Source organism: Jaculus jaculus, chromosome 17, assembly GCF_020740685.1.
Source record: "Jaculus jaculus isolate mJacJac1 chromosome 17, mJacJac1.mat.Y.cur, whole genome shotgun sequence".
Classification (NCBI taxonomy): domain Eukaryota; kingdom Metazoa; phylum Chordata; class Mammalia; order Rodentia; family Dipodidae; genus Jaculus; species Jaculus jaculus.
In genome coordinates, this window is record NC_059118.1 from 15212335 (window position 1) to 15225427 (window position 13093).

Genomic DNA, 13093 nt, shown 5'->3' on the forward strand with positions numbered 1-13093 from the left:
ATAGTGGTGTGGTTAGAGGCCCTGGCATGGCTAATCTCTTCCTCTTTCTGCTTGCAAAGAAACAGAATAAAATAAAAAAGCTTTAAAGTGCGCTTCTGACTCATTATGGATTTTTTTTCAGATAAATCCATTTTGAACAGAACAGTCTGAACCAAATACGTAAGATAATGAAAAAGGTGACTAACACAGGAGAGACCATCTTTAAGCTCTATGCTTTCTTCCCAGAAGATGGCAGCCACATACTCTGGTTTCTCTTCAGATTGTATACATCTTTAACCTTTTTACTAAAGCATCTGCACTCAGGAGGTCAAGTCCTTTGACATGCTGACAAGTAGCAAATACTTACCAACAGACCACACCTTTCCACATACAGCTGTCTCACACACACACCTTCAATGTAACGTAGCCACATACACTTACGGTCTTCCCACCTCATTCTGGGGCTCCCTGCGTCCATGCTGATGTGAACACACAGTGACTCTTCCTGCCACCAGCCACAGCCATTCAGAGCCCCGACTACTCCCTCATCTCTCTGCTCCCCCACGCCACCCTCCACCACTGCCATCGCTCTACAGTTCATGCCTCCCTGTGCCCACTGATGCCCCTCTTTGATAAAGGTCCAAACTGCAGGAAGTCATTCTTAAAGCACCTATCTGATCATATCATATATAACCCTGCACAAAACCTTCAATATTCCTTATGGCTTTTAGAACACAGAGCAAAGTCCTAACTACGATCCAAGAGAGTCTTTTCATCAGGCTTCCCAGTAACAACCCTTCTGCCATTTGGACAGCTTCGCTGTAGGAGCTGGGCTATGCACTGGGTCATTTATCAACATCCTCAGCCTCTACCCATGACTGCCAGCTCACACCTCTCCTGCACCACCCTTTTCATTGTGACAGACAAGTGTCTCTGTAGTTGCCAAACATCCCCCAAGGAACAGAAGTCCCTGGTTGTGAACCACTCACTTCAGTTGCCTAATTCGTCTCTTCTCTCCCTCCTTGCTGTCTCAGATGTCACAGTGAGGTCTCTGGAGCACCTGAGTTAATCTAGTACAGGAACATACTGGAAATGTCAACTCCAACCCTTCCTAGCATGGTGATCGTGGGCAAGTTATGTGACCTCTCCCTGTCTTCATATTGGTGGAATATTAAGTACAGCACCTCTTAGGACGGTTTGGAGGAATGGGTTCACTTGAGGTACATAGTGCAGTGTGTACAGATGTTAGCTTCTGCTGTTATCCTTCAGCCTCAGACTGGAAAGCACTTCTCCACGTAACAAGACTCTCCCTTAGGGAGTTGCCCTAATCCTTCAAAACTCAGGTAAAAGGGCACTTCCTTCAAGGAAGCCTTCCCAAAGCCCTCAAACATGTCACATCCCCTGTGGTATACTCGAACAAAACTATTTACTGTTCTCTCAAAGCACCTAATAGAGTTATAAATAAATACATTGTCTATTTCCTCACTTCTAAGAATGACAGTGAATGTGACATAACCAGTTTTCAAGACAAAAAGGAATTACCATATTAAGTGTGTCTGAGGAAGTCAGTCCATTGTGTAATTACTTTAGTGTTTATTTCCCCTCCAGAGTCTAACTTCCATGAAGAAGTGTCCATATTAGTCTTGTCCACCCCACATCTCCAAATGTAGCACACAGTACCTGTGCAGAATTGATGCCAATAACTGTGTGCTGAATGAGTGATGTTAAAAGAAACAATATCTTAAAATAAAAGCTGGTATTAGCATTCATAATTACTGCTGATTGTGGTAATTCTTTGCATTTAAAAAAAACCCAAAATTTTTGTCTTTGTCAAGTTTTTAATCTCCTAGGTGCCTGGAACAGCTATTACCTCCTTAGGCAAAACACTACAATCCAGTAAGTATGAATCAACAAATGAACATACAACAAAAAGTAAAATACAGCCCAGCATGGTGGCACACACCTTTAATCCCAGCACTCAGGAGACAGAGGTAGGAGGATTGTCATGAGTTCAAGGCCATTTTGAGACTACAGAGTGAAACCCAGGACAGCCTGGGCTAGAGTGAGACCCTACCTCGAAAACCACTAAAAAAGACAGAAAAAGTAAGATATATACTCAAAATGGAATATTAACAGACACTAAAAAAGTTATGTTAAAAGGGCTGGAGATAGGGCTTAGTGGTTAAGCACTTGCCTATGAAGCCTAAGGACCCCAGTTTGAAGCTCGATTCCTCAGGGCCCACGTTAGCCAGAGGCACAAGGGGCAGTTGGTTTACAGTGGCTGGAAGCCCTGGTGAGCCCATTCTCTCTCTCTCTCTCTGCCTCCTCCTCTCTGTCACTCTCAAATAAATAAAAATAAAACAAAACAAAAAAAATTTAAAAAGGAATAAAGTTCTAATATGTGATACAAATGAATGAGTCTGGAGCTCATTATGCTAAGTGACAAAAGCCATATTGAAAACAGTGCAAAATTTCACTTATATGAAACATACATGTTCATAGAAACAAAAACTAGACTAAGGGTAACTAGGGGTTGAAAGGGGATAAACAGGAATTATTGCTTAATGATTAAGTTTCTATGTGGGACAATGATTTGGAAATCAAAGGTGGTGATGATTGCACAACACTGTAAATACAGTAAGTGCCACAATTTAATTGCAATTTAAGTGGATTACATATTTAAGAAAGAAAATCTGAACATGTCAGCAGCCACTAAGGTTAAATAACCCCAGTGCCTCCTGTCCTTATGATCACAGGTAGAAACACAACCAAATATGTCTACATGCAAGCTCTGATAACATAAAACTCTCTGGATACTACCTGTTAAATTTCAGTTCCTATAAAAATGATCAGTATCTGTATCTGATATTCACTCTTCAGATTTAAGAGAACTGTGCAAGTGAATATTAATTTTCTTTGTATCTGGATCTTGACACAAATTTTAAAGCCAGAGGGAAACTCAGATCCATAAGTAAGCAACATCCTGATTACTTCCACTTAAAACAATGTGTATAAAACATTTTCTTTACAATTTCACCTCTGAACAAGAAACACAGTAACAGTACAGGCTTAGAAACACCTTAAGACTATATGCAAACCCTTCCAGAAGTTTCAATTCTTCTCATAGGAACACTGTCCATAAATAATACTTACCACAGTAGTTGTGGTAAACAGCAAGACTTTCTTTCACTCTACCTCATCTTTTTCCTTCAGACAGACAAGCTAGCTGCCTAAGTGTCCCCAACTTGATACACTTCATAGGTGCTTTCAGGTAATTTTCAGGCCTTCAAGTTGACCTTCCTAATGAACCTGCTGATGACTGCTTCTGTGCAAAAGTCTAAACTCCCCCCAAAAAACAACACCATGCCTCTCATTGACGCACAGCTCTTCTAAATCTGCCTTCACTAAGAGCTGCCATACAACATATTTTTTTAAAGCATACAGGTTTTTCAAGATAAAAAGGAATTCTAGACTCAGAAGGTGGTGATGGCTGCCCACAATGTAAATGTGCTTAACGTCACTGAACTCTATGTACACCCAATGGTTAAGATGGCAAAGTTTTACTGGAAATATGGTTCAGTCAGTAAAGCAACTGCAGTGCAAGCATGAAGACTTTGAGTTCAGACCCAAAGAACCCAGGTAAATGCCAGGTGTGGTATGCATACTGGCAATCCTAGCAACTGGGGACAGACAGGTGTCCAGAGCTTGCTGGGTAACTATGAGCTGAATCACGTGAGCCCTGGGTTCAGCGTCTTGAGGAGTAAGGTGCACAGAGTCCTTGAGGAACACAACATCCGTGTGCCTGCACATGCCCACACCCATGCATGCAAAAAAGATGGCAACCAGCTGGGCGTGGTGGTACACACCTTTAATCCCCGCATGTGGGAGTCAGAGGTAGGAGGACTGTCATGAGTTCAAGGCCACCCTGAGTCTACACAGTGAATTCCAGGTCTGCCTGGGCTAGAGCAAGACCCTACCTCGGAAAAAAAAAAAAAAAAAAAAAGATGGTAACTTTTATGTGTATTTTACCCACAGTTTTTTTGTTTGATTTTTTAGAGGCAGGATCTCACTTACTTACTCTGAGCTTGCTCTGTAGCTAAAGCTGACCTTCTACTCAAGGTGCTCCTCATACATCAGCTTCCCAGGCTCCACCACATCTGGCCACAGACAATTTTTTAAATTCACTTAGCTCCAATTTTAGCACATTATCCATTTTGTGGACTATATCTGTCTTTTGTTTCTATTTGTTCTATTCCTCTGTGGTTGCATGCTTTTTGTCCAACTGAGAAGCATGGAAACCTGAAAAGATACTAGACAGGAACAAAGGAGGCTATCTTGTATTTATTTGTGGCATTTCCTGTCCACGTCAAAACCCAACATGAGGGATGAAGAGATGGCTTAGTGGTTAAGGTGTTTGCCTGCAAAGCCAAAGGACCTTGGTTTGATTCCCTGAGACGTAAACCAGATGTGCACAAGGCAGCAAATGCGTCTGGAGTTTGTTTGCAGTGCTTTGGAGGCCTTGGCACACCCATTCTCTCTCTCTCTCTTTTTCTCTGTGTCTTCCTCTTTCCCTCTCTTGTTCTCTCAAATAAATAACATTTTTAAAAAACCCAACATGAAGTACAGAAAGATAAATTAAACAAGGCTTCAAAGCCAACTGCTTTAACCACTAAGCCATCTCTCCAGCCCTGTTTTATTATTTTTTGGTGGAAGTGATGGTCCCACTAGAGAAAACAAAGATCACATTCTATGAATGTCAGGCACAGAGTGGATGGACAGCATGTTGGATCCTGAGGGCTCTGAGCTCGTCAATAGATAATATGAAGCATTATTGGGACAGGGCAGAGAGCAGGTGAGATCTAATTGGGAGTGTGCCCAGGAAAGGTAACCCTTGTCTTCAGCTCCTTCTTACCTCACACCCCACTTCCTGGATGCCAAAAGGTAAATGAACAGCTTCCCTGGCCACACCCTCCTTCCACATCTGCCTTACTACAGGTCAAGTAAAAGCAATAGAGCTCATGGGCCAGAACTTCAGCAACCATGAGCCAAAATCAATCTTCCCTCCTTTAAAGTATTTCTCTGGAGTATTAGTCACAGCAATGGAAACACTGACTGACCCAGAGAGTATGAATAACTGAAAACAGTAAGAGAGAGAGTCACAATGAGCATATGAGAGCACCAAGACAACAGCCACACGTATATCTTCTAATGTTTTAAAACTACAACATCACATATTTAGACATTGAGGATACAAGTCTAGAATCTTTTTTTAAATATTTTTTATTTACTTAGAGAGAGCGAGAGAGAGAGAGAATAGGCACACCAGGGCCTCCAGCCTCTGCAAATGAACTCCAGCATGTACCACCTTGTGCATCTGGCTTATGTTGAGTCCTGGGGAATCAAACCTGGGTCTCTTGGCTATGTAGGCAAGCACCTTAACCACTAGGCCATTTCTCCATCCCCTAGACTCTTGAATCTTAGCAGTAAAAGCAGCCCTTTCACACTCAGGTAAAAGTTGTCCCTTTCTGGGACTGGAGAGATAGCTCAATGGTTAAAGCACTTGCCAGCAGAGCCTAACGACCCAGGTTCAATTCCCCAATGCTCACATAAAGCCAGATACTCTAAATAGCACATGCACCTGGAGTTCATTTGCAGTAGCTAGGAGTTATGAAGCACCCATATTCATTCTCATTCCCTCCCTCCCTCCCTCCCTCCCTCCCTCCCTCCCTCCCTCCCTCCCTCCCTCTCTCTGTCTCTGTTTGCAAATAAATAAAAATACTGTTTCAAAAAAGTTGACCCTGGGCTGGAGAAATGGCTTAGCAGTTAAGCGCTTCCCTGGGATGCCTATGGATCCTGGTTCGAGGCTCAATTCCCCAGGACCTACATAAGCCAGATGCACAAGATATGCATCTGGAGTTCGTTTGCAGAAAAACTAACAAAAAAATTAGGGAGAAAAAAGTTACCTTTTCTGAGTTTACCATTAAAGTCAACATTATGCATATTCAGACTCTGAAGACATAAATAAGAATGACAAATACTGGCTTTTTAGATTGGTTTATAATGACTTTTTAGTGTAACTTCTAATATAATATCTATATTAAACTCAGTTACTTCATAGTAAAATAATCTCATGCTTGCAAGTATAAAACACTGACCACTTAGGACACGGTCATCTGCATGTTTTTATTCATGGTTCCCAAATTGGACTGCCTACCAGTATCATCAGTTGGGAGGTAGAGGAAGAAAGGAAAGAGAAGGAACTTATAGTTTTCTGAGCTCAGCTAGGACTTAGATTTGGCAAGTGTGAAATGAAACTCCCTGGAGATTCTGATGACCAGTTGTGAGTGACAATGTACATCTTTTAATTTCCCTTTACAAAAGGGATCTATTTTATTTTTCTACCAGTCTTCTAGCTTTCTATTTCTATGTTTTAAATAATTTTATTTATTTGTTTGAGAGAAAGAAATACAGAAATAGGCAGGTAGAGAGAGAGAATGGGGGTTTCAAGGCCTCTAGCCACCATAAGTGAACTTCAAATGTGCACGCCCCCTTGTTCATCTGGCTTAGGTGGGTCCTGGAGAGTCAAACCTGGGTCCTTCGGCTTTGCAAGCAAGCACCTTAACCGCTAAGCCATCTCTCCAGCCCTCTATTTCTATGTTTTAATAATCTGTAGTCTATTGAAAGCCTCACAGTACTGCATTATCACCTCTAATCATCACAACAACCCTGTGGAACAGGAAGATGACATTATTCTCATTTTATAGGCAAGGAACTAAAATCCTGAGAAATCACTTAACAAAATCATAAGGCCATGCTTATTGATGTCCTGAGCCCACCTCTTCTGGAAGCAGAATGGCAGAATAAACAATGGCTTCAAGGTCTGGAGGGATTGCTCAGCAATTAAAGGTGCTTACTTGTAAAGCCTGCCAGCCTGAGTTCAATACCCCAGTATGCACATAAAGCCAGATGTACAAAGTGGCACATGTGTCTGGAGTTCATCTGCAGTATCAGAAGGCCCTGGCATGCTCATACTCATTCTCTCTCTCCCTCCCTCCTTGCAAATAAATGTTTTTAAAATTTAAAAAAAAATGGCTTTAGCCAGGCGTGGTGGCACACACCTTAATCCCAGCACTCGGGTCGGGAGGCAGAGGTAGAAGGATTGCTGTGAGTTCAAGGCCACCCTAAGACTACATAATGAATTCCAGGTCAGCCTTGACTAGAGTGAGACCCTACCTTGAAAAACCAAACAAAAAAAGAAGGCTTTAAACAGATGGATAAGCCTGCTATCTTTTAGGCAATTATCGCTTAGCTTTGCTTCTTTTCTCAACTGTAAACAAAGCTATAACAACACCTATTCTACCTAGTTCAAGACTCTGTTAGAATCAGGGTATGAAAATACTTTCAAAGTCATGGAAATTATCTCAAAACAAGCTACTACACAGCTGTCAGAGAAGGCTGTTTAAACAGAGTAACAGTGTTAAATGCATGGACTTTGGCTGATTCCAACCACTGCTATTTGCTACTTAAATAACCTAGGGAATTACTTAACGTTTCTGTGTAATGTAATGTTTTCTTCTTCTATAAAATTAAGATGACAATAAAGCCAATCTCAAATTTTTACAAGGGTTAATAAGTTAATGCGTGTAAAACGCTTAGAATAAAGGGTTGGGCACACTCTCCTGTTGCTGTTGTCCGTCCGATGTTGGCCAGGAAGTGATGTCCACCCTCTACTCATGTCATCATTTCCCCCTGCCATCATGGAGCTTCCCCTCAAGTCTGTAAACCAAAATAAACCTTTTTTTCCCCCACAAATTCTTCTTGATCAGGTGGTTTCTGCCAGCAATGTGAACCTGACTGCATGGCTCTTGGCCTTTTGGAGCTAATTTTCAAGAGGAATGTGGAAGGATTTGAAACCTTGGCCTACGAGACACCTGGCAGTGGTGTTAAGTACAGCTTGATGGACTATTCTGCTCAGAGTTGAAAGAGCTGAATGCAGTTAAGAACTAAGAACTGTGAGGTTTGGCTTATGAAGTTGAGAAAGAGCTTTGCCTGGTCTGGGCTAGAAGTTTGTGTGATAGGCTTGCTGTTTTGCCCCTGTCCTGAGAACTTGGGCAGGATTGAACAATAAATAAATGGTTGGGAATTTGTTTATCATGTGCAAGGCCCTGAGTTCAATTTCCAGCACTACACACATACACATACCTCTCCCTCTCTATCTCTACCTCAGTGCTTAGGTAACTGGGCCTGACAGTACATGCCTTCAATCCCAGAACGTGGGAGGCAAAGGTAGGAGGATCGCTGTGAGTTCAAGGCCAGCCTGGAACTCTGCAACAATGGAATAAATTCCAAGTCAGGCTAGACTGGAGTGAGATCCTACCTTGAGGAAGGAAAAAAAAAATGTTTAGAATAACTTGTCACATGGTAAACTCAGTAAATCAAACGCCATATCAAAAAAGGTCAAATCCTTACTGACAGTACAAAAGAAGTCACAAAATGCTGGCATTTTCCTCCTTACAAAATCACAGGTGAATGCTGTCAGTTCTGAAAATTAATAATTTGGTAATTTCAATGTTTAATGCTAATTATGTGGCTTACAAAATGCTTCATTCATGAAATTACTTAAGATCATTATAAAGGATATCTACTTTTCTATTTTAGATACCTTTTATTTTTATAATTTAAAATACCTTTTTTTTAAAAGTTCCTTTTAAATATTTTATTTATTATTTGAGAGGAGGCAGAGGTAGAGAATGGGCACACCAGGGCCTCTTAGCCACTGCAAACAAACTCATGTGTCACTTTGCATCTAGCTTTATGTGGGTACTGGGAAACTTTTTATTATTTATTTATTTAAGAGAGGCAGACAGAGAAAAAGAGAACGGGCATACCAGGGAATCTGACCACTGCAAACAAAGTCCAGGTGCATATGCCACCTGGTGCATCTGGCTTATGTGGGTACTGCGGAACTGAACCTAGGTCCTCAGGCTGTGTAGGCAAGCACCTTAACCATTAAGCCATCTCTCCAGCCCTAAAAATAACTTTTTTTAAAAGTAGTAAGTTTTGAGATAATTTTTCACTTTAATATCCCCACTCAGTTTTTAAATAACTCCTTCAAATATGCTTCTATAAAACTTGGCTTGGCCAGCACTTGGGAGGCTGAGGTGGGAGGACAGCCATGAGTTCCAGGCCACCCTGAGACTGAGACTACATAGTTAATTCCAGGTCAGCCTGGATCAGAGAGAGACCATACCTTGAAAAAAAACAAAACAAAACAAAACAAAACAAACAACAACAACAAAAAAGACTTGATTCAAAAGCTCTCCAGCTTTCAAGAGGAGAAATATACCAAGAGCTGAATCAAAAGAAGATAGTATAATATGTCAAAAGGAAACTACAAGAACCCTAAGGGAGTTATTTACCAAGAATAACAAAGCCCGCAGCTACAAAGTAAGTCAGAAACAAGTTGGCACTTTGCTAAGAAATCCCAGCTGTGAGCTCTTAAATATCCAACATACAAAGGAAATGTTGCCAGGAGTTCAATAAGTGACATTCCTTCCCACAACCCCCTCCTCTGAGTTGTCAACAAACTGGAAAAAAAAAAAAAATGCCCAGAAGCTGTTACTATCTACAAGATTTAAACATAAAAAATTCCACTGCAATGTTTCAACAAGCAACTTAAGATTCTGAATGAACCCCAAATAAGGACTGCTCTGTCAGTATTCATACAGTACCTCTGGGAACTACAGGGCCCAATGAGCTACAAATACCTCCCAAATTCTAATTACCCTGTTTAAATTCTGAAGAGTAATTAATTATAAATTCCAATTCACTGGGACAATAGCAAGAACTCAAGTAACCCAAAAAACTGTAATGAAAAATTAGTTTCCGATGAGCTGACTATGTAGCAAGGCTGTTCTAAGAGCATGTGAGATGGCTGCCACAACCTCGAGTTCACAGTGAGCATGGGGAAGGCAGCCGGGGAGCATCTGTGGTTGCCACCCGATCTGTGCAGCGCACTCATCTGCACCTCAGCGCTGGGCGCGCGTTTACCACACACACCTCTCTGGCGATGTTACTCAAAGCTTCATCTTCTGCAGAAAACCGATCTTTCACAGGTGTTCTTTTCCTTCCAGAGCCTGGAGTCCCCATCCTGTGTTCTTAATAGTCTCTCTCTGAAAGTGATTTCACACTCTATAGTCAGCCCTGAAATAAACAGAAACAAAATAATTTAAAATGTTTCTCTCTGAGGAGTTGTTTTGTTTAAAGCACTCAAATTTAACGGAGCAATTCTATTTAACCTTAGAAAACTCAGTGACCAAATACTTTTCCCACTATCAAATTTTCCAATGACTTTAGAAAACTTAAATTTATATTAACTGCCAACTTCCTAACTTCATTAATGCTAGCTACAACATATAAGAATGTTATCTTAATCTCAGAAAACTGCAGTCAGAAATAATTATCCTTAACAGTTTAAAAATAAAACAGCCAGGCATGGTGGTACACATCTTTCATCCCAGCACTCAGGAGGCAGAGGTAGGAGGATCACCATGAATTCAAAGCCACCCTGAGACTACATAGTGAATTCCAGGTCAGCTGGATTAGAATGAAACCCTACCTCAAAAAACCAAAAATAAATAAACAAAATAAAAATATATTTTTTCTAAAATTAATTTTCATTTCAGAATAAAAGACCTTGCAGGAAAGTATTTAGCCAAAGGTTTTGGAAGAATATTCAAAAGATTGTAATATTAAGCTTTAAAGTTATACAAAGTAACTTTTTTTATTAATTAGTCTGAAGGGTAAACAATTCTAATTAAATCACAGCCACACAAAAGATCAAGTGAAGGTTTATTATTCTACAGTTAATAATAGTCAGCACTGTCTACGTAATAAACTCTTGAATGCCTGGTATTGTCAAGTACTACAGGTACTGAAAACAGAAGGATAAACAAACTTAAAGTAGATGAATGATGAAGATTATTAACTCTGGGGCTGGAAAGATAGCTTAGCAATTAACAATTGCCTGGGAACCCTAAGGACCCAGGTTCAATTCTCTAGTACCTATATAAGCCACATGCAAAAGGTGGCACATGCATCTGGAGTTCATTTGCAGTGGCTAGAGGCCCTGGCACACCCATTCTTTCTTTCTCTTTCTCTTCCTCCCTCCCTCCCTTCCCCCCCCCTCCCCGGCTGCCTCTTTCTCTCAAATATACATACACATTTTTTTAAAAGAATATGACTCTAGGGCATGGTGGTACACACCTTTAACCCCAGCACTTGGGAGACAGAGATAGGAGGATCACTGTGAGTTGAGGCCACCCTGAGACTGCATAGTGAATTCCAGGTCAGCCTGGGCTAGAGTGAAACCCTACCTTAAAAAACCAAAAGCAAAAAACAGACCCTTGGGGCTGGAGAAATAGCTTAGCAGTTAAGCGTTTGCCTGTGAAGCCTAAGGACACCGGTTCGAGGCTCGATTCCTTGGGACCCACGTTAGCCAGATGCACAAGGGGGCGCACATATCTGGAGTTCGTTTGCAATGGCTGGAGGCCCTGGCATGCCCATTCTCTCTCTATCTATCTGCCTTTCTCTCCCTGTCTGTCACTCTCAAATAAATAAGAAATGAACAAATAATTTTTTTAAAAAAACACACACAAAAAAAACAAACCCTTAATCCCAGCACTTGGGAAGCAGAGGTAGGAGGATCACCATGAGTTTGAGGCCACACTGAGAATTCCAGGTCAGCCTGAGCTACAGTGAGACCCTACCTAGAAAAAACAAACAAAGACCCATTTCCAGAAAAGAGAGACAACAAAGGAAACTTCCAGGATTAAACAACAAGGAGATGAAAACATGGTATTTTAAAGATACCCCCAAAATAGGGATGGTGGTGCATGCCTTTAACCCCAACACTTGGGAGGCAGAGGTAGGAGGATCACTGTTGAGTTCAAAACCACCCTAAGACTGCATAGTGAATTCCAGTCAACCTAGGCTACAAAGAGAGAGAGAACACCAAGACAGAAGTGTAGTCCAGCTGCAGAGTGTGTACTTAATCATGAGTCAGGCCCTGAGTTCAATTACACACAGACACACACACTCTCCTTCCCATAACAAAATGTACCATAAACTGCATAAATTTCCTTTCCTCTAGACACTGAGAAATGTATCTCATTTAGTTGACAAAATTTTTCTAGTTTTAACAAAAGAAATTAGAGATGTTTCTTTATAATGCATCACAAAAAAATTCCCCAGTTAGTTTGCACTGAAAGAACTAGCTATATTAAAACTGTAAGTGAGAGCTGGAGAGGTGGTTAAGGCGCATGCCTGCAAAGCTTGCCAGCCCAGGTTCAATTCTCCAGCTGATCCATGCCAGTCCCAAGTAGGACAGTTCTTGAGAAGTACAGTGAAGCGTTCTCAGAAATTTCCAACCTTTCTCAATAAAGGTTCATATGACCTACAATAAATTTAAGCATTTAGCACACTAGAAAGCACCTCATAAATATTTAAAGTATCTAATCAATTATCTCTTTATATGTGTAAGTAATGAAACTGACAAAAGGTTAATCCTAATCTTTATTTACAATGTTATACTGTGTTTGTTTATGGTGCTGGGGATTGAATCTAGCATCTCATGCTAAGCAAGATAGGCCAGCCTGCACTACTCAGCCTTTCCTCTCTTTCTCTTCCTCTCCCTCTCTTCCCCCAACCCCCCCTCCAACAACAGGGGTCCTCATCATACTACCCATCCTGAATACCTGGGGTTATATGAATGAATAACTGTACTGGCAACAATTCTACTCCTTTGGGTAAACAGTATAACCTCAGATTTTTTTCTTCACATGAACTGTGTGATAATACTAGCCATACTGAAAATTTTTGTTGAGACATGGAATGATCTGGAAAATATTCCACTGCTTTTGACTAATCATTTTACTGTGAAAGTCATTTATATAAAGAAAGCAAATACAGGGCTTAAGGGATGGCCTAGCAGTTAAAGCATTTGCCTGCAAAGCCAAAAGACCCAGATTCAATTCCCCAGGACCCATGTTAGCCAGATGTACATGGGGGCGCCTGCATCTGAAGTTCGTATGCAGTAGCTGGAGGCCCTGGCACG

The 13093-nt window shown here is 41.0% G+C and overlaps 1 protein-coding gene across 9 annotated transcripts in view; it reads right to left on the reverse strand.

The window, feature by feature from the left end:
- The window catches only part of Lrrfip2 (LRR binding FLII interacting protein 2), a 122303-nt gene that overhangs the window by 86010 nt on the left and 23200 nt on the right, over nucleotides 1-13093 (reverse strand). For all 9 annotated transcript variants that reach the window (XM_045136667.1, XM_045136663.1, XM_045136665.1 and 6 more), the window contains exon 3: nucleotides 10039-10182. In XM_045136667.1, coding sequence (XP_044992602.1) covers nucleotides 10039-10128 — 90 coding nt within the window. In that variant the 5' untranslated portion in view covers nucleotides 10129-10182. The remainder of the gene's footprint in view (nucleotides 1-10038; nucleotides 10183-13093) is intronic.